The 27,785-nt window shown below is 45.4% G+C and overlaps 1 protein-coding gene across 9 annotated transcripts in view; it reads right to left on the bottom strand.

The window, feature by feature from the left end:
• Positions 1-27,785, bottom strand: part of r3hdm2 (R3H domain containing 2) — a 44,968-nt gene that overhangs the window by 6,243 nt on the left and 10,940 nt on the right. For 3 of the 9 annotated variants that reach the window (XM_066708415.1, XM_066708414.1, XM_066708423.1), the window contains 15 exons: positions 10,663-10,846; positions 9,902-10,118; positions 9,372-9,413; positions 8,370-8,459; positions 7,922-8,048; positions 7,688-7,766; positions 7,492-7,551; positions 7,136-7,276; positions 6,664-6,772; positions 6,422-6,517; positions 5,965-6,014; positions 5,243-5,296; positions 2,448-2,737; positions 1,157-1,329; positions 279-380 (listed from right to left, as the gene is read on the bottom strand). In XM_066708415.1, the coding sequence (XP_066564512.1) occupies positions 279-380; positions 1,157-1,329; positions 2,448-2,737; positions 5,243-5,296; positions 5,965-6,014; positions 6,422-6,517; positions 6,664-6,772; positions 7,136-7,276; positions 7,492-7,551; positions 7,688-7,766; positions 7,922-8,048; positions 8,370-8,459; positions 9,372-9,413; positions 9,902-10,063 (1,575 nt within the window). In that variant the 5' untranslated portion in view covers positions 10,064-10,118; positions 10,663-10,846. The remainder of the gene's footprint in view (positions 1-278; positions 381-1,156; positions 1,330-2,447; positions 2,738-5,242; positions 5,297-5,964; positions 6,015-6,421; positions 6,518-6,663; positions 6,773-7,135; positions 7,277-7,491; positions 7,552-7,687; positions 7,767-7,921; positions 8,049-8,369; positions 8,460-9,371; positions 9,414-9,901; positions 10,119-10,662; positions 10,847-27,785) is intronic. The other 6 variants (XM_066708417.1, XM_066708416.1, XM_066708420.1 and 3 more) reach the window with 6 other exon arrangements.

The following is a 27,785-nucleotide window of genomic DNA, read 5'->3' as shown; positions in this document are numbered from 1 at the left end:
TACACATTTACACCCACAGCCTGTAAGTAGAGGTCTCAAAAGCCATGAAAAGTGTGAAACGAAAAAGGTTGAGGGATTAGGAGAAGGACATTAAAATTAATGTAAAAGCACAGAATTAAATGTTTGAGAAAAAACAAGGTGAGAGGGAAGGTAAAACAAGAGATGAGGATAGAGGGAAGGGAGGAAGGGCTATGAGAAAATGTGTATAAAAAGTAGAAGGAAGAGACCAAGGGAGAAAATGGAGAGAGCGCAAAAGAGGGAGAAAGTGGACTGGGTACCATGTTGTACTGCTGGGGGGGAGACACTGGCAGGATGACCTGCGGGCAGGAGGTACTGGAGTATGGCACTGGCTGTGGAGAGGGCTGCAGGGAGGCCACAGGCTGGGGATGAGAAAGAAAAGAGGGTCACAGTAAGGGGAGAGGCAGGGGGCAAGGACAGACAGACACAGAGTGAGAGAGAGGAAACAACCCAGAGGCAGAAACTTGAATGTTTCGGTACTCATAAGGGTGGCAGGTAATTCCCAACCATAGTGAAATCCCCTAGGAGCAGAGGGCTGGTTAACAAAGCACAAAAACTGCTCAACCTTCGACCAACCGGAGAATCGCTTGTCAATTCATTATGCTGAAGGAAGCAGAATAATAAAGAATAGGTTAATCCCGGATATGATGCAAGTTTGTGATTTTTCGGTTGGTCAAAGTTTCCATTTGGTCAAGGCCATAACAATCTTTACATTTAAAAAGTAAAAATGAAATCTTGGCAACTGTACAAAACAGTTTTAGTTTCATTATAAGGGAAGATCAAATAAATAAAATAAAATAGCTAGGTGTGCCTGCTGCCGGGCTCCCAATATAGAACAGCGCGTGATGAATGTATAGCAGTCTGTGAAGTGCAAACCTCTGCAAAGTCACGTCTGATTAATTAAAGGATAATTAACTCCAGCTTTTTTTTCAAATTAATTGATTTATTCATTGTACAGTAGGTGAGGTGTGTTGCATCCTATAAGGGTTACAAAATACCTCTGTGGATTAGTCATCCTGTTATTCAACCTCTCACTTCTCCAGTTGCCGGTAGAGAGAGAGCACATGACTATGTAAACGAGCCGCCCACACACAGATATACCAACACCACCCCCCCCCAGCCCAAAACGATGACTCACCTGCCCCATCATGTGGTTGCCCATGGGTGGCTGTGGGGGGGTGGGCAGGAGGGCACTCTGGGGGGGCTGTGCCTGCTGCCCCTGGGGCTGTGCTTGATTGGAGGGGCAGGGGAGCAGGCTACGCCCAGGCTGTGGGGGCTGGCTGACCACATCGGGAGTGGCGATCGGGAGTCCTGCAAAACACACACACACACACACACACACACACACACACACACACACACACACACACACACACACACACACACACACACACACAATGCAGTTATGTATAAGGACATGCTTGTCAAATCACAGTGCTGGGGAAGCCCGACACCACTAGCTTCCAGACTCGCACCGACCCAGATCTTTATTCAATTGACACGTAATTATTTAAGAGACCCAGTCTCCACCAATCACAGGAATAATTACGGAGCCCACAGTATAAATAGGCTTGGGATGTGGGAAGGGGAATGCAAGGTCAAGGTTACTTACTCTACATCTCCTTACATGTCTCTCTGCGTCTCCTTTACAAAACTACCTCAACCGGACCCACGGGAGTGGGCAGATGCTAAAGATGTCCGGAAACTGATTTTGGTGGACAGTGACTTCAAAACTAAAAACTGCTTATACGTTTTCAAAGTATATTATTCATGAACAAGATCTGCATATTTCATGGGCATTTACACTGTCGCCAAGGCTATGAGCACTGTGGTTCCCGGACTGACTGATTACGCCTGCATCAGAACTAATGTCCCCTACTATTGGTTTGCCACCCTTTTGGTGTGATAAAAATAAAGAATACATAAAAAAAAAAAAAAAAAATGGAGTTGCTAGGCCTCAGTCATCCTCATATAAGGCTGTAAGGATACACCACGAGAAACCACATCCCAAATTATCCACTGTGCCGAGGCTCCAAAATACCCCCTAAACGGAGCCCCTGCAATTGATATAAATGTCCCGTTTAAAAGGGGACTTTGGATCACTGCTTGTGCAGCTGCCGAGCTATGGAAAATGAGGCGGGGGGTGGCAAATCAGGCTTGTGCTTTAAATTGAGACCAACGTAATGCTAGACAATGCAGAGATTGCGTATCATCAAGATATTGGTCAGAGTTTAAGCCTATCTGATCCATTAGAGCTGGCCAACCCTGATCCTGGAGAACAAGAGACTTTTGGGCTGTTTTACCCAGTACCAGAATTCCCAGCACTCAAAACCTCCCTGGTTGGCTTCCGGTCTCATTGTGCATCAACCCCGCTTTTATTGACAAACGTACAATGTGGGATGAGTGAAACAGCTCCTCTTAATCTCTACCTGTTAAACGCACGCACAAAACGTCAGCGGGTCGGTCGATCCACGTCGCCTGACCTGTACGGGACACCCGGCATCCGGTGGGTGCCCCTTTGGCACTGCCGATGCTGTCGCCGCGGGTGAGAATGGAGATGCCCGAGAAGCTGCTGGCCTTGGTGACAGGGGGGCGCAGGGTGCGGTTGGAGCTGTCCGAGTCGGTGCTGCTCCAGGGCCTGGGCTCCAGGCACTTGAGCTCACTGTCTGTGCTGCTCTGTCTGCTGCTGGAGGCCCGGCTGGAGCTGTCCCTGTTCCCCCTAAAGAGCACAGATGGGGAAAAATGGGGCACAAGCAGGGACAAGAAAGGGGTCGGGGTTAGATATATGGGTGGCCAAGGCAAACACAAAAACACGCACACACTCACAACTAAATCAACGCATTCACGTACTTGGACGCAGCCACCCGTGGAATGTAGTCATTGCACTTTATTACTACCATGGGGTGAGAGTTATGGGAGACTGGATTGCAACAGCCACACCATGTATACAGGCACTGAGACGCCCAGAGACCACAATGCATGCAGAAGGAAACTGTGTGGAGTAAACCCATTAGCAGAGGGGTGGTTGGGGACTCTGTTTGAGGGGTTTGAGTTGTGGGCTCTTTTATCGGAGCCTTCATTCAATGGGAGTGGGTGGTACCACCAGGAAGGCGCTACAGAGAAGCTGGCGTTTGCAAAGCCGTGGGTCTGACTGCATCATGACAACAGCTGCTGGAGTTCGATGTTGAGGGACCCACACCTCTACAAGGACCATAAGAGTGTGGCAGGACCAGAATGTGCCTGTATGCCAATGCCAAAATCTGGCACAGAACCTGCTGCTCTTCGCATCTACAATTTGGCATAGACAACAGGCACATAAAAGTTTCCCCAGGCGGAAAGAGACACAAGGAGAGGTGAGCAGAATGCCTGACGAATACCCAGACGTAAGCAGAAGGCACACACGCATGGGGCTGTCCAGACAGAAGAGGGGACAGGAAGCGGCCGCTGCGCAGGATTCACATGGTGCGGCACACAGGACACACAGAGGACACAGTATGGGACTGCACAAGCAGGGAAAACACACGCACCGACTGCCATCGATCACAGCACCGCTATGACACGCAGGCAGAAGCACACCCTTGTACAGAGTCTGAATGGCTGTATACACGCACACAGGCGCACACGCACAGAGCAGTCACACAAAGGCATTGCGATGTAATGGAACACAAGCTCTCCAATCTGTATCCTGGCACGACTGACCCTTACACAGTGTCTGTGCAAAGCTATTCCTCAAATGGAATCAAGTGTCACTGGACAGAAAGCTTTCAGAAAAGTCCGGAAAAAATATCACAGCAGTAGGGTTTAAGCACAACACATAATAACAATAAATCATAATCAAACAATATATAGACCATGCCTGGAGGCATCAAAGGCAGCGAGGGCTTATAAACATTTCAGCAAGCTGGTAATTATTGCCTGTGCTATTTAGAGCAATGCACCAGACTATTTAAAGCTGTGGCCATTGCTCGTTATCAGGCAAGGAGAGCGACACTGTGGAGAATAATCACATTGTTTCATCTCCCCCACACACCCCCAACCTCCCCCCTCGCCATTTTGCTTCTTGCCGTGCGACTCTCCATTATGTTGGGTACTGGGTAGTAATACAGTGGACCAAATAAGCTTGTAGAACCGACACTTTTTAAATCACCATCACCTTTCCACAGAAGAGGGCAGCATTGGGTTTAGTCGTGAATCTTCCCCTCTGGATGTAATCACTTGTTACAAAGCACATCATCATTATTATAGCATCACGACCTCCAGGCAGGAGCAATCATCTAAAAAGGATTTCCACTCACCACATACTACACTACACTACACTACACTACACTACATGACAAGGTTACTACTTCCAGGTCACAACTGGAAGCATCTTGACACACATTTGTGACCATGCACATCAAAGGCTGTCTGAGACAACTTCAAGGTGGTGTGATCCTGGACTGTTTGATTTTTCTGCAGACACACTATATGGGCCGGTAACCTGCCTTTCACAGTACTGGGCGGCCAATCCAGTGGTATTCAAGGCAGCCCAAAAAATCAGTGGTGGACAGGATGCCATTATTTCTTTTTACTAATGTAAAATGGGTAAATAAGGGTTTAAATTGAGGCTACCATTTTTGAGGACCCAATACTTGGGGATAAACTCAGGTCACACTGAAAAATCTGAAAGGTTGCACCAGAGCTTGGTAGCTTATCTTTCCTTAAACCAGCTGATGCAAAACAGCTGGAGAGTGGATAAATGGAGCAACCCCAACCAAAAAATAAAAGTTGCAAAGAATCGGAGGGGGAGTTTTACAATTTTCCTAGCTCAAGAAAGCCTTTCTTCCATAACAACCCATGCAAGAAGCAAAAGATAGTAGAATTATCTCAATGATGGAGAAAAAAAAAGCATAAACAGACGTATCACTATTGATCTGCTTCTCTGACTATCTGCTAAAGAACTGAAGGACGCAAGGGGGGTTCACATTTTAAACTTCCACTTTTCCTTGAAAATATGATATGTGCATAAATATGGGCATATAAAAAACACAAAATACCAAAAACTATTTAAAAGTAAAAATTGAAAAACTGGGATGCAAGATATATATACACAATGTGTAAAAGCGGCAAATATGATGGCGGATACCCAAGGAACAAGCAGCCATGCATGAGCGAGAAGAAAAGAAAAACACCATGGCTCCAAGCAAAACAGGAATCATGATCGAAAGATACAACACACAGGTACCTAAAAATCTGCCTCCTTTTTTGAGAGCTAGAGGAATAGCCATCAGTGGAGAGTCTGTTGGTTACATTAGAGAAGAGGGGGTTACCACTGGGCAGGAAGCCATAGGGTGCCTCCCTTCCATGACAGACAAGAGAAGATGATCAGTCATTGCTTGTGTGTGTGTAGTTGTGTGTTAAGTGGCTTCGTGGCATGCTGACTAATGATGGTCAAGTAAATTCTTGTTGTTTTGCATTTTTCTGGAAAAAAAAAAAAAAAAGAAAAAAAATCGCAAAAGGAGAAAAATAATCTGCAGGACATTTATAACCGTGTAAAAAACAAAAACATGTTTTTATAAGTTTCACGTACGCCCACCGTATGAAAATGGTATGGCATGGTAGGGGCTTTGCCAAAAGACCTTACATTGTGATCCAACAATGCAAATTTCTGCACTTCTCATGTATTGAAATAATCTAGGAAATCTAAATCTGGCTCACTTGTGTGATTATTAGGATGAGCTTGTTTAAATCACTGGGCTGGAGCAGTTTGTATTAGACGTGTATAGGCCAGATTTGAGAGACTGCGTTGTGAGAGGCTTTAAGAATTATTGGTGTGTAAAAACCACATGGGTGCAATCAGTATCAGTATCATTCGGTGTCTTTTCCTGTGCGTGTGTGGTATGTGAACCAAAGAGAAGGACAGAGCGCACAGGGAGGGATGGGCTGCTAGATCACTGGAGAGCTTACCTGTTGTCATTGATGTATCCATTCTGGGAGGACTGAAAAGAGAAGAACACCTGCAAATTATTAAAGCTTTCCTAAACTCACACTTCCAGCCACTAGCGAGGATCATCCAAAATAGTAAAAATGCTGCCGTAGCTTGCGAAGTTATAGAAATGGGGAAAAGGATTGCATACACACACCCTACCTAAAATTCAGCATTGTTATTCTCCGTGCATGTGCTACAATAAACTGGTCTCTACAAACGAACATTGTGTTAAGCGGGAGCGAGAGAGAACATTCATTACAGTATGATTAACACATTCACTTTGCTTGCAATTTTCATCCCTGGACCTAGTCCCCTTAATGGAGTGTGACATTTGGGAAGCAGATAAAAAAACATTTATAGTGTCTTTCAGGGTGGGAGTACATTAATAAACTCAAATACTGAACAGTCCAAGAGGAGCCACTGCCTCCCACTTACTTCCCGAGCGAATATCCGGTCCCGGACCCTCTGGTACTCCTCTTCCCGCTCCTCGATGGACTTACTCCTGCGCCCATCCTGAAGTGGCACACGGATCTACAGGAAACAGATGAGATTATACTGTCAGGGTTCATGGAGCTGTGGCCCTCTCTCTGATTCACACAGCTAGCACTACACAATCTCAGGTGCTCTTGATAACGCACGTCTCAGCCGGGCATGTGGGGGTGGGTCACCTCTCCTACCTGGTTGTCATCTTTATCGATGCTGGCATCGTCTCTCTTCAGGATGAACTTTTTCTGGAAATCCATGTTCCTCTCATCTTTGATGTGCTCTGAGAACCTCTGTTCAGGGCTGCAGGGGGAGAGAGATACAGCACTGAGCTGCTAAAACCAAATTCAACCCATCGTATTACACCAGTAGGTGACACATTAAGACCCTAACATCATGCTGAACCAAAAATGACTACAAAAAAAAAAAACCCTAAGCATAGCATGGACCATGAAGTATTTTACTCTCAGTTTCACCAAAATGCAACATTTTAGCTACATTATGGATGATAATGCTCTATAAATCACCCAAAAGCAAGCAGATCATTCTGGCCTTCTTTCCTCTTTCAGAAACTTCTCAATTTTCAGCATCCAATTCTTCAGCTGACCAGGTCCCCCAAGTCCCCCATTGCCCGTTTAAGAGTCCATGCTGGGTCCTGTCACTCACATGCGTGTGTTCCCGGTCTTGTTGATGATGACGGCCTTTCCGGTTTGGTCCACGTTGTGATCCATGCCGAAATACGCAGCCACCCTGTGCAGCAGCATCCGGTGGTAGGAGGTCATCTGAGGAAACTTCTTGTACTGATTACTGCGGGGGCAGAGAGCCAAGAGGAAGGAGCATTAGTCAGGGGGAAAACATCAAAGAGGGGAGATGGCAGGAGATGTTTTACAGCCAACTCGGGGTGGGGAATTTTCAAAAAGAAAATCAAACCAGGAGCTGAACCGTTTTTTCCAGGCCCATTTTTCTGCATTTTTTTTCTCTTCGCGACAACAACACACGCCTACACGACGCAGCCTTCTCACTTGTTATCGTTGATGAACTCCAGGATATCTTGTTCCAGTTTTAGCAGCATCATTCTATCCCTGCAGGAGAGGGGAGATGAGAGCGAGAGAGGGGGAGAGGAACCGTCAGGAAACTGGTGATCAAGAACAGAACAGGAAATAAAAATGCCGACAATGGAGGTTGATTTTGAGGACACCTTGGAGGTTATTTACATACCTGGGGTTATTTTTCAGTGTGTTGACCAAGAACTCATGCACATCGATGCCAGTGGAGTCTGTGTATTCCTGGCTGGAGTCTGGGGACAGATTTGGCAGGTTCAGGATTGTCATCTCTCAAACTCTTGCCTAGTCCTTGGACCTAGTCAGTGGATGATGGCCTAGGTAATGCCAGAAGTGAGTGCGTCTCAGAAGTTCTGCACGGGCGGTTGTAGCAGTTTTACGGAGCCCTTACCACGAGAGAGCATCTTGCGAGGCGCCTTGTCCTTGTTCTTCTCTTTCTCCTCCTTCTCGGACTCATCCTTCGAGGATTTCTCCTCCTCTTTGTCCGACGGGCAACTGATGTGCAGCTGAATAATATCCTGGTGAAGGAGGAGAAGAAAGGTTGCAGAAGGCTTTGGAACAGCACACAACTAGGTCTTTGAGAGAGTTGTTTCATCCTGTTCCACGTAGAAAGCACAACAGTCTATGAAACAAAGTACTCTGTACAGTCTGTATACAGAGTGTACACTTCCTGATTCTTGCATTGTATTCAAAGTGATTTCAGAATGAGATCCAGCACAGCATTTATTATACTTGAAGTTTTCCGACTATGACCCAGTGAGCACGTGTCTCACACTCCGTCTCTCACATTAGTTTGAAAGGTACCCGGTCCAGTCCAACTCCTCCAAACCCTGCATTACCTGCAACTCTGGGGGGCTGTCTGCAGAGAAGGGTCCAGAGGACTCCTCGCACACCGCCAGGCTCCTCACCAGCTTCAGCTTGGCGTTCGACTGAGGGGCAGAAACACACATGAGCACAAGTAGCACACAGACTCACGAGCGCACAGATGGACGGATGTAAAAACCAAACTTGTGTCGCCTAGTTTTGCGATACACAAAGCTGCACCTAAAGCCAAAAAAACACTACAAAGACACAACCAAGTCGGTCAATCCTGACATTGTGTATATAAAGAAAATAAAAATGGATTGATTAAAAAAAAAAAAAAAAAGATACTGAAAACCCAGCCTAGGGCCTGTGGCACGATTTCCGTAAGTCACATGCACAGCAGTTACAATAGGACAAGAACTTAAGCAGCCTGGAGAGAATTAATCATTGAAGGCACTGACATACTTGGCATGTCAGCCAAGTAGTGCATGTGCATGCATGTGTACATATATATAGAATAGGAGGTCAGAGAAGAAATGCTCTTTTTCTTCCACAGAAGAGTGCTGACCCAGATTGGCAGTGGGGAGCTGTGAAAGGTCACCCGTGAGGAGGAAGTTGGGGCAGTTGCGGCTGGATCCCAGTAACACACACACACACACACACACTTAATTCAGTAAGAACTATCCCCTGCAATAGGCTGAGAATATCCAGCTGGGCATGAAACATGGATGAACAAAGCAGGGCCACTATTACTAACAAAGAACAGAACACTATTCTGCAGCGGATTTAATTTGAGAAAATGTCTTGGCATCAGAGCAGAGCTTGATCTGACCTCCATCTTGGCCTCTTCATAATATAGGAAAGCTAAAAAGGTTGATTTTGGAAAGGCTCAGGCAAGAAACAACTATGGTCCAAATAAGCAGTGATTTGGGCACTGGCCATGAGATCAGGACACTAGAAGCAGCAGGAGGCTTGTTCACATTCACAGTATCACCACAAGTAGCAAGGCTCTACCCCTGTATCGCCAGGCCACTTACCTTTGCCCTCTTCCTGCCATGACCATGGTTTTGGGTCCGTCGCTGCAGAGAGAGAGAGAGAGAAAAAGCCAAAATCAGTCAAATTAGAGAGACAGGGAGAGGAAAAATAAACAAAGTGCTCTAACCATGACCTCATCCTGTCTTATGAGGTTAACACACTATCTCTTAGTATTTAGGCTTGGATCAGGGTGGGTCAATGGTTGACCTTCCAATGATGTAAGAATGAATTAGCAACAATTCCAATCTTTTTGGAATCTTCCATGTTTCTTGGCACTGTTAACAGAGGCTGAAAACATTTGACCAACGGAGATCACCACTTTTTCTTTTCTGGGCATCCCTTAGGGGAAGCCAATACAAAAGACTATAAGCAAAAGAAAAAGCCATTTGGACTGCTGTGACAAGTCCGCTTGGGCCAAGCCTTCATGGCAATGCAAATGCAACGCTGCCTGCCATTCTCCTGCTATAGGCAGTTACATTTCCGGGCTGAGAGCACAACCCTCCCACCCTCCTGGACTCTGTAAGCCCCCCACCTGCATGTCCTGCGTAGTGCCCGACTCCTCTCCCTCCTTGTCGGTGCCTTCCTTGCCAGCTGCCCGCATGGTCAGCTTGTTCTTGTTCACGGGCTCGTCCACCAGCTTCTTCTCGCTCTCCTTCATGATGTCCATGCTCTCATGGGGGCCGCCGTTGGACATCTTAAAAGCACTGGGGGGGCGGAGGAGAGCGTCCTGGGACACGGAGCCAAAGCGACTGAGGAAGGAGGTGGTGGTGGGGGGGGGGGGGGGTAGAAGAAAGGACCAAAATGGGGGGAGCGATCAGAGTTTAGCATCAGAAAGGGAACGAGTCTGGGTCCCCAGATTTCTGAAGGTCCACCCTGCTGCAGAGGCCTCTATTTATCACCTGTTATTTCTGCGATGCGTCTATTTCAGTTCCCAAGTGGGAGGGGGGGGTTCTTCCATCTTATAGTGCTCCAGCTGTCTGAGCAAACCAGCTATTTAATCTTCACTGGAGCGATAAGGTATGCATTTAATATATACATCACTCACTGGTCATCAGCATTTCTCTGCCATTTACTAGCACTGATTATCATTTAACGAGAACCCCGATTGACCTAGCAACACGGTAAGCATACTCAGTATTGGACGGCAGCTCCTTGCATTTCCTGTTGCCCTCTCCCTTTACCCCGGTGTAGGCCCACCCCTTATTAGTGTAGGCCTAATTGTTATTTATTGAGGGGGTGGGGACTAGAGGATCTTACACATGGAGTTTGGAGGCATGAGAGGGCGGGTCGTACCTGTATTGTTACTCAACCCGGTCGTGGGGAATCCCGCTCTTGTCGCAGAGTCGGGGGGAGCAGCTACAGCAGATTCCTCGGCTGGGCGGTGGATAAATCGCATTCCATGTCACGAAACTAAGCACTGCTGCTGCACCAGGGATAGAGTCACTGCTGGGGCATAGCGGGCGGCTTCACAGGAGGCCTGCGGGGGGAAGAGACAAGAAAGATGAGACCAGAGGGAACTCCCACCCACCTTCCCAAGCCCTGACCTTTGCCCTTGCAGTTCTCCCCATCTATCGAGGCACTCTATGGCTGATCAGACAGCATTTTCTTGCCCCTGGCTCAGCTATATCAGACCCATCTTGAGACCTGGCACTTTTGTCCCCACCCCCAATCCCCATCCTCAGAATATAACTCATACCTAGAATATACCTAGTTCAAACTTGTTCATTTCCTTTTAATATTTAATAAAAAAACGAAAAAAAAAAACTTGCACATGTTGCAAACGATTCAGTTTGTGGTGACTATATTTGTGGGATCCTGTCCGTGAAATGGCACATTTATTAGACACTTGTTTCAGCACCTGTGGGCTGATGAGGTAAGCGGGCACCCCCCCCTTTATTCTCCTATAAGAGTCTGCCACCTTATAGGAGTTTGTTTTACTCTCCTTTGTGCCTCATTTGTGACCATTAGGCTACATTTTGTATAAAATCACAGGCATATTAAATAACCAGAGAAGCGCTCCATGTTAACTTGGCAAAGGGCGTTATACCAAACAATTACATGCCGGTATGTCGCCCATTCGAGTAGCATGGGGTGCAACTGGGTACGGGGGCTTGGGGTAATTGCGTATGTTTCCAAGCATCATTGTAAATACAAGAATGCTGTGCCATCTCTGTGAACAGTGCTGCACCAGTCTGGAGAATACCAATGAGCAGGAGAGACAAAGGACAGACAGCTTCACTGGGCTCGATTGTAAAGCCAGACAAATATTTCAAAGAAACGTGGAAAAAAAATACAACTAAAAACATAGCCTTAATTGACAAGCACAGCCATAGCAGAACCAGGCTAACCTCCTGCAAGAGTATGCTACAGCAGAAGACTGTTCGCATGGCAATAAGCGGGAGCTCTGACAATAATGAAGTTACCAGTAGATTTGTGCAGTCGTTTTCTCTTTTTTACTAATTCAGCTATTTTCCATCTGAAGCATTCTCCGCCCCCAGGGGCCTAAACAATAAACAGGTGATTCCAAGTCTATTACGAAGTTGTGCACAATGGCGTCTATAACAAATGCACACGGCATGCGTTTTGGGAATTAATTTAAAAATATACATTTATGAATAATGATTCGCTAGGGCAAACACCCCAGGATCATTTTATAATGCAACCATCTACAGAAAGCAAGACATGGAAATTTGCTTCATCGAGATTTGGGAAGAACATTCATGATCTTCCTCTCTCCCTCCTCTTATCCCTCACCCTCTCTGCCTCCCTGTAACCCTCCCTCCCTCTTGCTCTCTCTAGGGAAGCAGCAAAGCACTTGGATCCATTTCAGCTTCACAGAGCTGCAGGCTCTTGTACAAACTGTACTGATGAGGCCGAATGGCAGTGTATTTTAACACACGTCTGTCTTGCAAAATTTAACTGGCAATCAGGTAACAGGCTCAAAATATCCCAACACCTGATTCCAGCTTACATAAGAGACTGCCTCCATTGAAAACCTGAAATAGATCAAACCGTTGTGCTCCATTTCCACGTTCTGTTCCCTCTGCCTGTTATTTTCTCGCTCTCCCTCTCTGGGGCTCCACTGTAGTGGAAGCGATGTTCTCGTGGCACCACCCACTGTGAGCTACAGTCCACCATCTGAACTGGGCATCTATACCATGTTAGGGACTGGGCTTCGGCTCAGGCCAGAGGGCACGGAAGGACTGGAATATTGTGACTGCATCGCACCAGTCAGGATGCAGAAGAACAGCAGCAAGGACAGAGAAACATTTCAACCTTCATTCAATTAATTGTTGGCATTGATAGAAAAATGCAAGATCACATTTTAATTCCCTTAGTGTGAAAAGCAAATCGGTGCAAATATGCTTAGCTGGCAAAATCCAACTAGAAAGAGGTCTTACACCCAACCACCCCCCAACCTTCCTCACATAGAGTCCCCTCATGGTCCAATCACCTGCACAGCGTCAATCACAGACATACACAGCGTTTCCTATGTGGGGCTGAGCGTACTGCCTCCCCAGCTGTGTGCTGCTCACCGAGGGATGGCTGCCGTGCTCACGGCAGCAGAAGTTCAAACGGAAGCAAAATGCATGGGAGGCTGCAGTTTCACTCGGCCAACAACATCCTGTGAGCTGAAGCGAGAGGGAGATCCAGAGACCAACTGTAATGGGGGTCAGGTATGACTGGGGCCATGGACAGAAGGGACGAGGACCCTAATTTGTACCCACATACGCATCTAAAGTCTATGGCCAGGAAGTTCAAGTTCAGTACTTGGCAATGGCCAAAGTGGAGTGCAAAATGACTGAGGGTCTCTGCCCATGGAGAGTACGGCAACGACTACTCTGTGATTGCCCAGTGATTGACTGACCTACAGCATGGAGAGAGAAACCCAGACAAGACGGATCAGATTAACACAGAATAAAATTCACATCATATTCCCATATGGGCCATATGGGTAGCTACCCACCTTGGGTTAGCCAACTTCACAGTGTTGTAACTTGCTAAATCTGCTCTTTAAACTAGAGATTTCAAATCAATGAATCAGATCTCTGAGGGAATATAAAGCAATAGAAGAGCCACAACTGGGACCATTACCCCCATAACCCATAAATATACAAGACTGTATATAAACCTATACAGGAAGATAAATCAGATTCCCACTGAACAACTCTTAAAGAGTTTACATCTTTTGCAAACCTGGTATAGATCAATTACAAAATAGCATTAAATACATACATATCACACCTGAAATTGACAGTTTGTTCCATTAATTGAAATGTACTGTAAACAGTTTAGAAATTTATAAAACTATATTCAAAACAAACTTTCACATACATTTTGGTAACGCTTTATATAATGTGGCCGAAATTGATATATATGGTTTATCAATTAATTGCCAAATAAAAATCAAATCTCTTTACCAAAAACATGGTCAGCATTAACAAACTAACACTAATACATCATGACCATCATCCGAGTTCTGATGTTGAGCACATGAACCCGCCCTTACCCTAACCTTAAAACCTAACCCAATACATGGATTAACATAAGAACTCGCATGAAGTGCATTACATATTCATGTGTTTATCCTGTGGTATTCATATATTAATTAATGAGGAATCACAGTACCTTATTGTAAAGTGTGTTACTACAGCATGTTACTACAAACTAGTTACAAAATCACTCAGCCATCTAAAGTGGAGATAATCAAACCCATAAGCCAAGTTACAAGAGACATCTGGTGCAAACATTTTAGATGGATGAACATTTTGGTATAGATATCGTTGAACTTTATCAAGTAGTTGAATGTTAATAGATATTAATAGAATTAAATATCTATTTCATAAAAACAATTGACATCTAAACAGTTACACAATTTGTTATTTTGTTGAATTTTACTGTATAGAACAGAAAAATATTAACAACTTTGATCCAGAATGTGGTTGGATTTCTATTTTAAAAGGCAAAAAAAAAGTGACCAATTACAAAATCCAGACTTGGAAACCTATGAAAACACAGTTGATCCAACTTTGCCTTAGACACACACACACACACACACACACACACACACACAGTATAATCATTGCCAACCCCTCTCCACCCAAACGTCATAATGGCTCCAAACTGCTATGGGAAGGGACACGTCTTGCCAGCCCGGCTCGCTGCACAGGCATGCAGAGACACAGAGACTGAAAACAGCTGATTGACAAGACGGATACAAAAGCCGTCACTCAGCTGCGAGTACAGACAGGAATCCCCAAGGCTGGGGAGACCCTATGGGGATAGGAGAACACGGTCATCATAGCAGCTGAGTGGAAGGGAGATTTTTCAATGGCACTGACAATTCAACACCCCCAGAGGAAATCAGCAGCAAAAATAATTTTACAAAATGTATACAAAGAAATTAAATAATGACTTTTTACTAAACTGCGAAATCAGAAAATATATTCTTTGTGGAAAGTCACCCAACGGTTGCTGCAAGGTGAGGTGGCGAGAGAGCATGTTAATGGTGCGGGCTGCTCTGAGGCGCTGGAGCTGAATGAGCTGTGAATTAAACTGTCATGAATGAGCCCGTCTGGCTTTGTTCCTCTGCAATATAGATTTTTTTTTTTTTTTTCTTCCCTTTCTTTCTCTTTTTTATTTCAGGCACACAGGGTTGCCACGGAGACGACAACGTCATTCACAGCTGCTGCCACGCTCAGTCGGGAGAGAGGGGAGATGGATAATATTAAAAATAAATGTGAGCTACAGGGAGAGAACGATAACCAGAGAAATGCATTTAGTCTCTCAGTCTCCTCCTCCTCCCCCTTTTCCCTCTCTCCAGGTCTTGGAGAGAGGCCACACTCGGTGTAAGGCTACCATTGATCTGTTTTGAGACAGGATTAGCCACCTCCTTCTCTGCCAACACTACCCAGCAGGTCAGTGGTAGGCCACAGGGGCTCAAGGTCACACACTCTCTGCGACAGGCTGCACAGCTTCAAGTTCAAGATCAGGGGATGGGCCGATAGCCAACGCTTCCCTCGTCCAATGAAAACAGTTAAATCCAGTCCAAATCTAGCCACTCTCACAGCACAAATCCCTGAATAGGTCTTCACCGAAGCAGCAATTAAATAATTAGCCAACGCCGAGAGCAGTTCCGTTCAAGTGCATCTCTGCCTTTAGGTTTCAGGGTTCTAGTCCAAAACCCATTCCAGTCATAGCACCTCCCCCCACCCGAGACTATAGTCAGATTGGGTTGTACACTTATACAACTCCTAAGAGTACCACAGCACATCGGAGATTATGGATAGCTCGGCGTTTGCCTAGCTGAAGGATGGGTGGGTGGGAACTGAATCCCCTTTGCCTCAATGGCCGGATCAAGCCCACACACTGAGGAAAAAACTGCAGCAATAAGCTGGTTCTTATAATGGGGATGAGAGCATACTGCTTAGATAGAGGAGAAGGGCATGCATTCTGGTCCTAAAGTACATTGTGCAGCCTGGAATAAATGTTTAAAAAAAACCTGGGAAACGCATCAGATCAAATCAAACAAATCTAAAATAGATGCATTAGGCAACAAAACAAACACAGGCTTATGCTGTAGTTTGCAATCAGGAAGGGAAATGCAGGGTCAGGTTTTTAAACATCTCCAAGCTGTTGAACGCTAACCTATGCCAAAATAATTGAAGATTAGGAACTTGGGAGAGGGCATTAGGTTTGTGCACTGAAGTTCTGTCCAGTCAACAGTAGGAAGCTAACCTCTAACCTAAAAAAATTACTTTTTTTTTTTTTTTTTTTACAATTTTTTAAATCATTTATGATGTGACAGAATGCAAGTGATCATAACATCCAATAGATATATGAAGGCGTTACTGAGAGGCTGAGATGATAAATACATGCCATCCATCCCCAGAGAGATGAACCCTGAACCCTCCCAAATCCACAGCAGGACAAATCCAGTCCAACTTGTTATAGTGGCACGAGATGTGATCTATTTCCCGAAGTGCAGAGAATTTGCAATCCGGAGGATTCCTCATCAGCTACTGGCTGTTCAGTCCACGTGACATTCTGCATCTCTTAAAAATAAATAAATACATACATACAATTACATGGCTGGTGCGCACCCAAACACTTATGAGAAAACCTCAAATTACAGTGCAATTCAACCGATCAAGAAGAGTAGAAGCCCTGGTTTAGAGCTCCTTAAAGACTTAAAGTGCAGCTTTTTGATCACTGTAGCAAAGGCAAATCGCTAAATGATGTTGGTGCTGCAGTGGCTGACTTTAGGTTATTTTATTTACTTATTTCCACCCCTCTCATTTCCTTTCGCTCTACATCTAAACCTGGTTAATGGAACACATCACATGCTTAACCGGGCAAAAATGAAGTGCACTTCCCGGTCTTTGCAAGAGCACTGATTGAAAGCTGACCTATAAAAAAAAAAAACAAAAAAAAAAAAAAAACACAGGGATCGTGGCTCTGGCCGACGCAGGACTGTGCACCCCACAGCCGAGGGAGCTCCGAGACGTTGCGCGGGTTGAGGAGAGGTTAGGGGGAATCCTCACCTGCTCCATCCTCTGTATGTGGGCTGCCTGCAAGCACAACTGCGTCGTGAAGGTGGGAAAGGGGGAGAAAAAAGTCGGTCTACTAGAGCATTTTAGAATCAGATTTTTTGCACACTGGGGTTTAATAATTGTACAGATAATGGACAGCTATTTTATCTTAGGGGGGTGGAGTGGGAGTGCATATAGATAAACGGATGTTTTTTCTTTTTATTATTTGAAAAGAAAAAGGGTTCATCCACTAAAAGAATAGATGAAACGGCTTACCACAAAATCCGATCTAAGAAGACTAAGTTAATGAGAGTTTAGAGGCATCTGGAGGGAATGGAGAGCTGAGGGGCAACAGTGGAAAGAAAAAGCAAGGGGAAGAGAATGTTTGTGGGCATGGGGGGAGCACAGAAGGAAAGAGGTGGGGGTACTGGGTGAAACTCATAAAAGAGAAAAGCAGGAACAAAAACAGACTGGGCAGAAAAATCAGGGGGAAAAGGAGGGAAAGAGAAAAAGAAAAGAGAAAAGGAGAATGAGTCAGCTCACATCCCCCAGGACTCAGTGTGGGCTGAGAGGAGGAGGATGGTGTCAGAAGCCTTGACAATTTAAGAGGAGATATTAAAACCAGGAATGGTTTACATTCAGAGCAAGAGAGAAGAGAATGAGAGGGAGGGGGAGAAAAGGAACAGAACTGGAGGAAAGGAGGGAGCTGGAGGTCGGGTAGGCCTACTGGGTGAAAATCATGAATAGACATCACAAGCCTCGGACAAACGGGAAGCTTTGGGGGCCGGCGGCGATCACGGTGATTGACAGGCTGAGATAAACAGTAAGGTTGGAGTCGGGAGCCTTGCCCCGTAGTGCCCTATAGTAAACACTGCAGCAGAGGGGGATCCTGCTCTTAATGAATTATGGATGATGGAGAGAGACGTCCGACTCTGCAGCCTGAATAATTCAGAGCCCAGACAAAAGCGAGCGACTCGAAGCATGAGACCCCACAACACCCATACGCCTACCCCCCCCACACTAGTTAGTCCGATACAGCAACTCCCCTTAACCCACAGCTGATATATGCAAACTTTGTGCAGGCTTAGGTTTAACGTTCTGTCCACATCGGCATTTGATTTTAAATTAAATTTGTATAATGCAAGTCTGACACACCATCGTGTTAGGAGTGGCAACTACACAAAGCCACAGTGAGCGGCAGTCAGAACGGAACATACGGCAAATCTGATGGGGCTCTGATGAACAATGTAAGAACCTGCAATTCAGGGACACAAGTGTGATCAAAGTCTTAATGTTGGCACTTCGCTGGTGACATCAGTGCAGTTTGCCATTTTTAGAACTCAACCGCAGGGGTTCCAGAACACTGACACTGCGCCCTGGCCAATGAAAATGCAACACTAATACAGAACCCTGAAAGCATTTTTTTTGCAATTAATTTGATAGTAGCTTGTCCCCTCCTGCACCCTGACAGGTGTTTGGGGGGCGGGTGGAAGGGTCTCAGGAATTCTTGCATTGAGTTTCAGGATCACATGCAGGGGCATGTTTCCCCAGAATAAACGGTGTGCTTCTGCATAGGGCTCAGTTCTACACCTCATTCAGAGAACAGTCAAATTGCTGGACACTTCATAGCATGCCGTTATGCAGTTTATGTGGTCTTGTAAGTTCTGTCTGTGCTTTAGGTGAGAGAGGAGGAAGGAGAGGAAAAAAATCTCAATGATGAAAGGCTCTATGCTGCTTACTCATAGGACAAACACTCAGCCAATGGGAAACTGAGCTCCATGGCAACAGGCTCTGTCACCAAGAGAAAACTGAAGATCTCCCTCCCCAACTCCCCCAACTCTTTATCCCCCTCCATCCCTCCCGACTCCCCGTACCGTGCATCTAGAAGGAGACTGAAGCTTTCCCAGCAAACCGAGAAGCAGGGGAGAGGGAGAAAGAGGGGGGACAACAGCTCTGGCCCCTCTCTTGACTGGACATGTGTGATCAAATCCAGACATCTCTGCTTGAGATGCTGTGCCAGAAGTCCACTAAATGCACATCAAGATTGAGCAGGGCCCTGACAAGATCACGATTCAGATTCCGGAGGGAAACCCTGGAAAATCTCTCTAGTCAATAGTGCACTGCCCTAATAAGTCAAAATCGAGGTATCCTTCTATACCAGGGGGCTCAAACTTTACACCTGGAGGGCTGCAAAGTCTTCTGGCTTGTACTGTAGCCAAGTTACCAATTAAGGCTTATAAACCAACAAACTGAACGAATGCAATTACCCCCCAAAGACTTCAACTGGTATTTACAGGCGGTTCGATCTTGAATCGAAAACAATTTTATCTATATTAAAACCCTCTCGGGTTGTTTTGAGACCTTAAAATAATAGCAGGCATGTCTCATGGCTTTAATGACTAGTTTAACTACATTAACCAGCTGAAGTGAAAACCAGATGACAAGGAACCAATTGCGAGATCCCTGTTCTACACTGTAAGAGGACTCGCTACTAAAAGACCTCAACAATAGTCAATGATCATTTTACACCATTCTGCTACAGTACCCCCCCTACACACACATATATATGCGAAGACCCTTTAATCTACATTTATAGCACCACTAAAGAGCATGACTCATTTCCCAAACACAATCCGCATATCCATTTCAAACTGCCACCATCTCCATACTGCAAGCTGAATTTTTCAGGTGCAGATAACTTTAACTGGCTTAACAGATCAACATAATCCCAGTATTGCTGATATGCAGAGAGAGACAGATAAAAGCCATTGGATGCTAATATTTGCATAGAAAAAAAAAGTGTAATAATGGCTACGAAGGCTTTAGGGAAGGTAAAGGACCCTACTCTCAATCTGAGGGCTGACATTTTCAGAAAGAAAATAAATTAAGTTCATAATGGTATCTTTGTAAATGTGACCTGAAAAAATAGACAGCGGAACACTCTCGGTAAGAGGGATGTTGGGATTTCTCTTCAGTTGCAGCTGTAACCCCCAGCTCTATACACTGGCTCTCTCACACTGTAAATAGATTATTAGAAGTGGATGCATTGTGAAGAGACTCCCAAAACGAATAGTAGTTTCAAATCCACTTACACTGTTCGTGTAGGTATGTCATTTTGAGAGGGTGTGATGTGCCTGCAGAAAATGGCAGCAAAGCAGCATTTATATCTCAAAAGGTCTACCGATCGATGCACCGGCCGAGAAAGGGAAAGGTACATGGTCTCAAAACCAAGTGTGCAAAACAGGCCCGCACAAGCTCCCTTCTCACGCAAACATAAATCTGTTCCCATTCCATTCTGGTGACACAGGTGCACCATTTTGGTTTTGTCCACAAAACTTGACGAAAACATGCATGCAAAACAAAAAAAATCCATTATGGATTCTCTCGCACACACATACATCCCAGGCTCCCTCTGCAGAGAGCCTACAGGGGAGGCAGAGAGGGGACTGCAGTGACGTCACTGCAGCATCGCTAGGCAACCATCAGCGAGGGATGTCCAGCACAGGGGTTTTCCTGGAATGTTGCAAGAGCAGGCGCAAGCTAAGCAAGCAAACAGGCAGGCAAGCAAAGAATGCAGGCAGGCTAGCAAGCATGCAGGCAGGCAGGCAGGCAGGCAGGCAGGCAAACACTGCATTTCCCAGCCAGTCTCCTTCCCTCTTTCCCCAGACACACTGCACAGCAAAGTCAGGGTAATCCCACCCATGGAGCAAGACGGCAGCCCTGCAGCAAACCCGGCATAGGGTAAACCCATATGGAGTACAGTACAGTGAATTGCTGAATTGTACTGTATTCCACTGTCCCATACTAGAACAGTCAGGAGACTTTGTGGGCTCGGTTGTCATGCCTCCTGTTGGTCCAAATATAGCCCCTAACCCCTGCGACACGTCAGGTAGTATAAAGAAAAATAATTACGAAAACAAAATGCACCCTCGTGACTCCTGCACCATTAAGTCTTTGACAGCACTGCACCACAACCCCCTTCCCCAGTCTGGTCAACATAATAAATCTATACAAATGACAATAAGTTATATATACACAGCTCTGCGTATTAATCACATGGCCAAGAAGTAGTCTTTAAAAATAAATTTCTCAAGACCAGCAGGCCCACTGGCTCTTCATTCCACCCTCACGCATTTAAGATAACTGAACTTATGCATTCAACAAAGTGAACAATTCACCCTTTTTCCTAGATCTAAAGGCAGCGATGATTTAAAGAAACACTGCACTGTGCCCAATGAGACCCAGGTTTGAAGATCTAATTTTGAAAGTGTAAAGTACGCAAGACAAATGGACCAAACACCACTCAGTAGCACTAGGCATTGGTTCAGTGGCAAAACATATTTCCCTGTCTACAGTACCATTTACATCAAGCATTTTATACGTTTCTAAGACGCAGGAGCAGACTAGACTGGGCAGAGAAGCGGGGCTCCCATACTCCAGCTTTGCTATGGGCGACGTTCTTAAAAATAACTTCACTCCATCAGCCGAAATATGCTGACAACTGTGAGGGGGAATGAAGGGAACTTCAACTTGGGGAAGGTCAGCGCCTTCGCGGAAACAGAGGGCCCCCCTCCCCACAGTCCAGAGTAATTGTTGGGACTGATAATTAAACACTAAATCAAACCCAAAATCACTCTACCGCTCTCACATTTCTCCTCACATCATAGACCGGATTTCAGTGACGCAGCCAGTCTCTCGCAGCACACTGTGCAGTAGGGGCTCTGCCATCTGCTCTCCCTGTGAAAACTTCAACTTTTGTCATTCCCTTTCCCGTGCTGGCTGTATCGATAAGACAACTAGAGTCCCGACTGCCGAGACCTCGTTCCCTTCCTTTTCTCTCTCACTTGTGCATTTCCCAGCATTTGTACAAGCAGGGTACAGTACAAATTGACACTAAAGGTCACCCACCTTTCTGCCTTTTCAGTTTGATTTCCAAACACTCAATCTGAGAGATTTAGGAGGGTAGTTGGAGTAACCAACAACTGCAATGAACACCAATTCAAATGGTTGTAAAAGATCAATCGGGGATTGAGACATTTGGTCAACATGCAACTACCACAGGGGCTAATCTCTGATCAGAGACAGGTAGTCAAGACTGTCCTGGATGTACAGGTCTTCAGGTGCATGTGTGGACAGCATCTTGCAGGTTTAGGGTTAAGACGGGCTGCAGACTGCTGCAGATTCTGCTAAAGACCTTCCACACAGCATATGAAAGAGGGAGAGCATCGTAGAGGTGGGGTGAAAAAAAGCAGATGAATGTTCAGGAGAAGAAGGAAAATGTGGAAGGAGGAAAGTATAGGGGATGGAGACACGACTCAAACGGGCAAGATGAGGAGAGATGGAGAACCATTGGAACATTCAAGAGAAGGAAAGGCGAGTTCAGAACACCACGTCCCCCAAAACAGAACCAACTAGATACTAGACTAGAGACTAAGGAGGTTCTCAGTTCAAGCTCTGGCTGGGCCACTCACCAACAGCATGTAAATCCCGAGCCAGTTCTTACATCTCCTATCCTTCAGTGGAGATATCAAACCAAAGCCCTACTAAGCCCAATCGTAAGTCTCTTTGCAGCTGCGGCCAATGTGGATGCTAAAGTTCAGCCCCTAGTCTTGCTGTAAGTCACTTTGCATAAAACCCTCTACTAAACAACTAAGTCAAGCATGCTGCTGTGCACAGCACCACACAGAAGCTCACCAAGACAGTGTGAGAAGCAAGACTCCTCTGGGTTAAAAAGCAATTAGGCCAGCAGTTACCATTGATTTTTGCTCCTCCTGTATTTTTTGCTCCTAGTATTTAGTTATTTTCCCACGAACTGGGATTAACATTCGAAGGGAAACGGCAGCCCTTCATCACCTGGATGCTGAGCTCCAGGGAGAGGGAGGGGCATCATCTGCTTTCAGAGCTGAAAATGTGTCACCTGGGTTTCCATATAGGTTTTGCTTTGGAGATGAAAAGTGGGACCACCAGGGAGCTCAACCAGCACATGCCCCCCATAAAGAATGAAGGTTGGGCCCAAGTTGTTCAGTGATCGCAGTTTCCAATTTGGGCCACATTACTAGTTGACACAGGCCAAGTGTAAGTGCCAAGTGGGTCAACAGCTAGAAATAAAATAATCAGATTGCAGTTTTTGTTTTAGGTCTAAAATCCCAAAGACCTAAACTTCCTATGGTGTCCCTCTACTGGTCTGTTTCTCTTCAGGTCTTTTTTCACTTGAACTGCACCACGCCACAGGAGTACTGGGGGAAATGAGCTCTGTGCTTTGATAGTACACAGGGCACAAATCTGGGCATAACTAGACGTTCTTTTCACAGGGGGTGCCGTGCTTTCTACAGCACAATTTCTCAGTAAAGCAGTCCCTTCCAGTTCATCCCAAGGGTGTTCTCACTGGGTAAAGGTCAGAATTCTAAGGCAATTCAAGTAAATTGCAACCAATGCACTGCGATACAGACCCCGTTCAGTGACACGGTGATTTACACTGCGGGTAAAACGCCCGGCATGCTGCATCAAAATGCCATCACTGCTAAACTATACAGGGTTGGGCAAAATATTACAGGCACACTATCACCTGTAGGAGAGTGGATCATCTCTTCAAAACCACATTTAAAAAAATATCTATAGTGTATGAGTATCTGCCTACTGGCAACTATTTGAGAGCTGAAATAAATGGTCCAGATGAACAACAGAGGCGAGGAGGAACCAAAATGTGCAAATTAACCCTTTGAATGATGGAAATGATTATTCCTAGTAGTATTACATCCGGCAGTCCACTTTCAGCATTCGTGAGCATTAGCTACAGTACAGCTAGGAAGACCCCCTTATGTCTCACGGAATATACGGTGGTCTTCCCAAGAGAGGGGGATGTTAGACACAGCTGCACTGATTCTGAACGATTTCAGATGAGATACCACATCCCAACTCTAATCACAGCTAAGAAAACCGATAACCTGGGGACCTGCGACTCTAAAATGATCGAACGCGGAGATTTAGGGGCTTGCCTGGTAATGAATGTAAAATTAGACATCTGGCAGACGTAAAAAGTAAAAAAAGCAACCCGACTTATCGAGCACTTGCGCAAATGCACGGTCACCGACCACATGACCTCGGTCGTTGTGATTACATCTGAAGGACGGCGCACAAGGGAGTCACCGCACAGGACCAGGGAGAGACTCCCTCAGGGTGAGACAGGGCAAAGGAGAGGTAAAGCTGGGAACCTGCCCAGTGATAAATCCTTTCACCTAAGGCACAAGGCTGTGGAAACTAAACACAACTGGGGTTTCACTCCAGTGCTGAGATTAGTTTTTCCTTCTATTCAAAGAGATGTGTGCAACACTGACATATTAAAGCAATTTTTTTTTTTACAAAATTACTGAAATGTTATTCAGCCAAAATGCATATCCAGCGTACTGTAGTGAAGCAGCACGAGATACCCATCTCTGCATGAACCGACACCATCGCAGTATCATCTAAATTATGAATTTGACAGTGAGCGTCGGTGACCTATTTTTCCACAGAACCTCACAACTCGATTGCACAGCCTACCTACCCTGTATGATCGCTGCTGCATCGTAGAGAGCAGCAGAGAGAGATCCAAAAGGCTCGTTCTCGGATCAATGTAACAGCGTAAAAAAAAATTAAACACAGGGATCATACTAGTTTTGGAGAGGGGGGTTAGCTTATTACACACAGCTCTGGCAAATGGAAAAATGAATAGAAATGAAAAAAAAAAAAAAAAAAATGCATACAAGCCAGAATGAAAAAAAAAGAAAACTGAAGCTGTATAGCCACTAGGGCTCGGAAGCTATTTTTAGCAGCAGATTCTTATTCATGTGTTGATGTGGGCTCTTCTACTGCTCGCTCTGTACTTCTGCACAGCCTCAACAAAAAGAGAGGGAAGGGAAAAAAAGGCAAATATGCCATTTTCTAATTAATAGATCATATTTAATGTTTTGGCTCTGATCATTCTGTATTATATTGAAGAGGGGGAAATTTTGAATACAGGGGAAAAAATGAAAATGGTTCAATTAAATCACAGTTAAGGATTGTATATTACCTATAGATAGACCGAGAGAGATCCATATCTATACATCTCTCTCTAGCAGCATCTCAAGTCTGCTGACATGCATTGCAAAATTAACCAAGCGGAAGAACAAACTGAAAGCAAATGTATACGGATAAATAAAACAAGCAACAACCACCACTGCATCCATGAGAAAATAAAAACAGGATCCAGAAGCCAGAGACACACATGCAAGAGACGCGCAGCCAAGACGAACAGAGCAGAGCAGCCAGGAGAGTACTTTTAAAAACAACAGATCATTGTGAAGGAATGCACCTACCTTGCAGTAATTTTTAACGTTTTGTACACACAGGCTTCCCAAGCTGCTATAGATTGTGAACACGATTCAGGCTTTATTGATTGATTGATGGATTTGTTTTGAAAGGGTTCGGATGCATCAACACCACTGTGCACTCGGCGAACACACGGACGACACTGATCTCAAGGAAGACCTGAGCAGATGCCATCTCTCCGTGCAAAACACTGCCAATCTGGGTAGAAACACAAGCCTCCTTCTCACTCGCTCTCTCCCCCTCCTTTTCCTCTCCTCTTCTCTGTTGTCTGCGAGGCTTGCTTTCTGTGAACGAGGACGCCTCTTTCATTGGCCCCCCCTCTCGATTTTTCTCACTTTTTTTTTTCTGAATGAAGTACTAGAGCTAGAGATTCTCGCACTCACCCCCCCGAACCCCCATCCATCCAACGACCCTCCTTCCCTCCCTCCTTTTCTCCTTCTCTTTACCATGCGCACACACTCACAAACTAACACCCTCTCTCTCCCTCTCTTGCAGACACAGTAACAATGTAATCACAGTGACAGACAGCTGAAGCCCAGCTGTGTAAAGTGCTGCCACTGGGAGCTAGGCCAACTCACACACAAAATTTGACCATTCAACATTCACAGACCAGACTGCATTCGGAGTCAAGTGTTATTACCATTAACATCGTTAATACTTTAGGCATAATCCACTAAAGCACTAACTTTTTTTTCCTTTAGCCTTTATCCATTTTTTTTAAGGTAATACAGTGTATAGTGACCACACCAATGTACAAATCGACAGCACAGAGCAAGTGCCAGTTGCCGTTTAAGAAAACGTTAATAAATAAATCACATGGCATTAAATTAATGGTTTAAAACACGGCAGTCAGGGGTTCTGCCTGTGTTAAGTTACATAATCATGTAATCCATAATTTATACAGTTGGGGGGGGATGGTTGTGTTATGGTAGCGCACATCGTTAAAATGTTATTTAAACAGGAGCTGTTGGACTGTCCAAACATGGCAGACAAACGGTGTCTGGGTAACAGACATGCAGGCTAAGGGTCAATTCAATTTGGCAACAAGCCCCCACGCAATCCCCACCTACCCACATTTTATTTACCACGGGGGGCTACCCTACCTCCATACAGCTCCCTCTACTGGCCAAGTGCACAAACTAACCCAAACCAGATCATAGAAACTCCAGTGTCTTCTGATGACAATCCCAGCTTGGCTCTTGAACATGAACCCTTTTTTTTTTTTTAAATGTTATTTTTCAGGTTTGGATGCTATACAATGGCAGCTTGCCACTGGTGGTGCAAAGGAGATTTGTGCATTTGGGCCGCCCTTGTCTGGGAGGTAGAGGGATGAAGATTGTCTGACTATACATGAGACTGTCAAAATATCCCTTCATTGGTAGCAGGGGAGGGGAGAGACAGGGTACACTTTAGTCTTCCTTGCCCAATAGTAGGCAAAACTAATTTTGCAATCTTCCCCCTCAAAAACACAATATACATCGAGGGGGGGGAGGATGGCAAAATACATTTTTGCTTGGTTCTGCCCTGACCCAGTCCGCTGCTTCAGAAGTGCGATGAGCAGGCCGGGGTTCTTTTGATCCGTCCTCTTCCCCAGCAATCAGTTAATATCCCCCTCTTAATCAGGCACAAGGAGCTCGCCAACTTTCATCAGCAACTCCAGAAACATCACTATTAAATTATTAATGGGTCCCTCGCCACCTCGGCAGCTAATTAAAACGAGCTCGCTTCATCCCAGCCATTCAGCAGTTCAATAGCTGCCTCGGACAAATGGCGCTTATTCGTCCGTTTGTTTATTGGTTTATTTATTTCCTGCGTTACTCCTGAAGGGCAACACTTCCCTTTTACTCATGCATTTGGTTCTGGCGACTTTTATCCCCCCATCCCTCCATCCCTCCATCTCCCCCAGGACCTCTGGATCTGCACTGGCATTGAATACAACATTGCAAATAGGGAGCCGTAAAAGATACCAACTGAGTCAGCACTGTACGAGCCCACGCCAGAGTGGAAGGAACGGTTTAATTAGAACCGGCCCAGCTGGAGAGTCTTTGCTAAAGGGCGCGTCGCTAGACAATTGAAGGGGTTGCTCACTTGCTTCTTATTATTCCAAGTTCCCATACACATGCAGGTATGGCCTGGCCAAGCACAACAACCCAAGATCCACTACAACTACAACCATGACAGAAACTGTTCCCAAAAAAAAGGCCCAGACCCAACCCAGACGATCGCAAAGTTACAAATTATAGAATTTATGGTCAGACGCCAGTTTCTACTAGTTAATAAAATAAAAGCACAAAAAGGGAATCAGTTGGCAATTTGCGATCCGTAGGGAAGGTCCAGGGTCTGGGCAAGCATCTTGAAATGTACTTGTCCCCCCCAAAATAAAACGTACCTGCCCCAGTTCCGCATGGTTGTAAGCTGTGATGTTGTGGTGAAAAGGTACCAGAGTGGTCCCAATCAGAATTGTTGAATGGGGGGGCTGGATGGAAAATTGCAGAGGACTGCCGAGTGCCAAATATGGTCACCGTAAAATGGACA

This window comes from Amia ocellicauda, chromosome 7 (assembly GCF_036373705.1).
Source record: "Amia ocellicauda isolate fAmiCal2 chromosome 7, fAmiCal2.hap1, whole genome shotgun sequence".
Lineage (NCBI taxonomy): Eukaryota > Metazoa > Chordata > Actinopteri > Amiiformes > Amiidae > Amia > Amia ocellicauda.
This window is presented reverse-complemented; position numbering and strand designations above follow the sequence as displayed.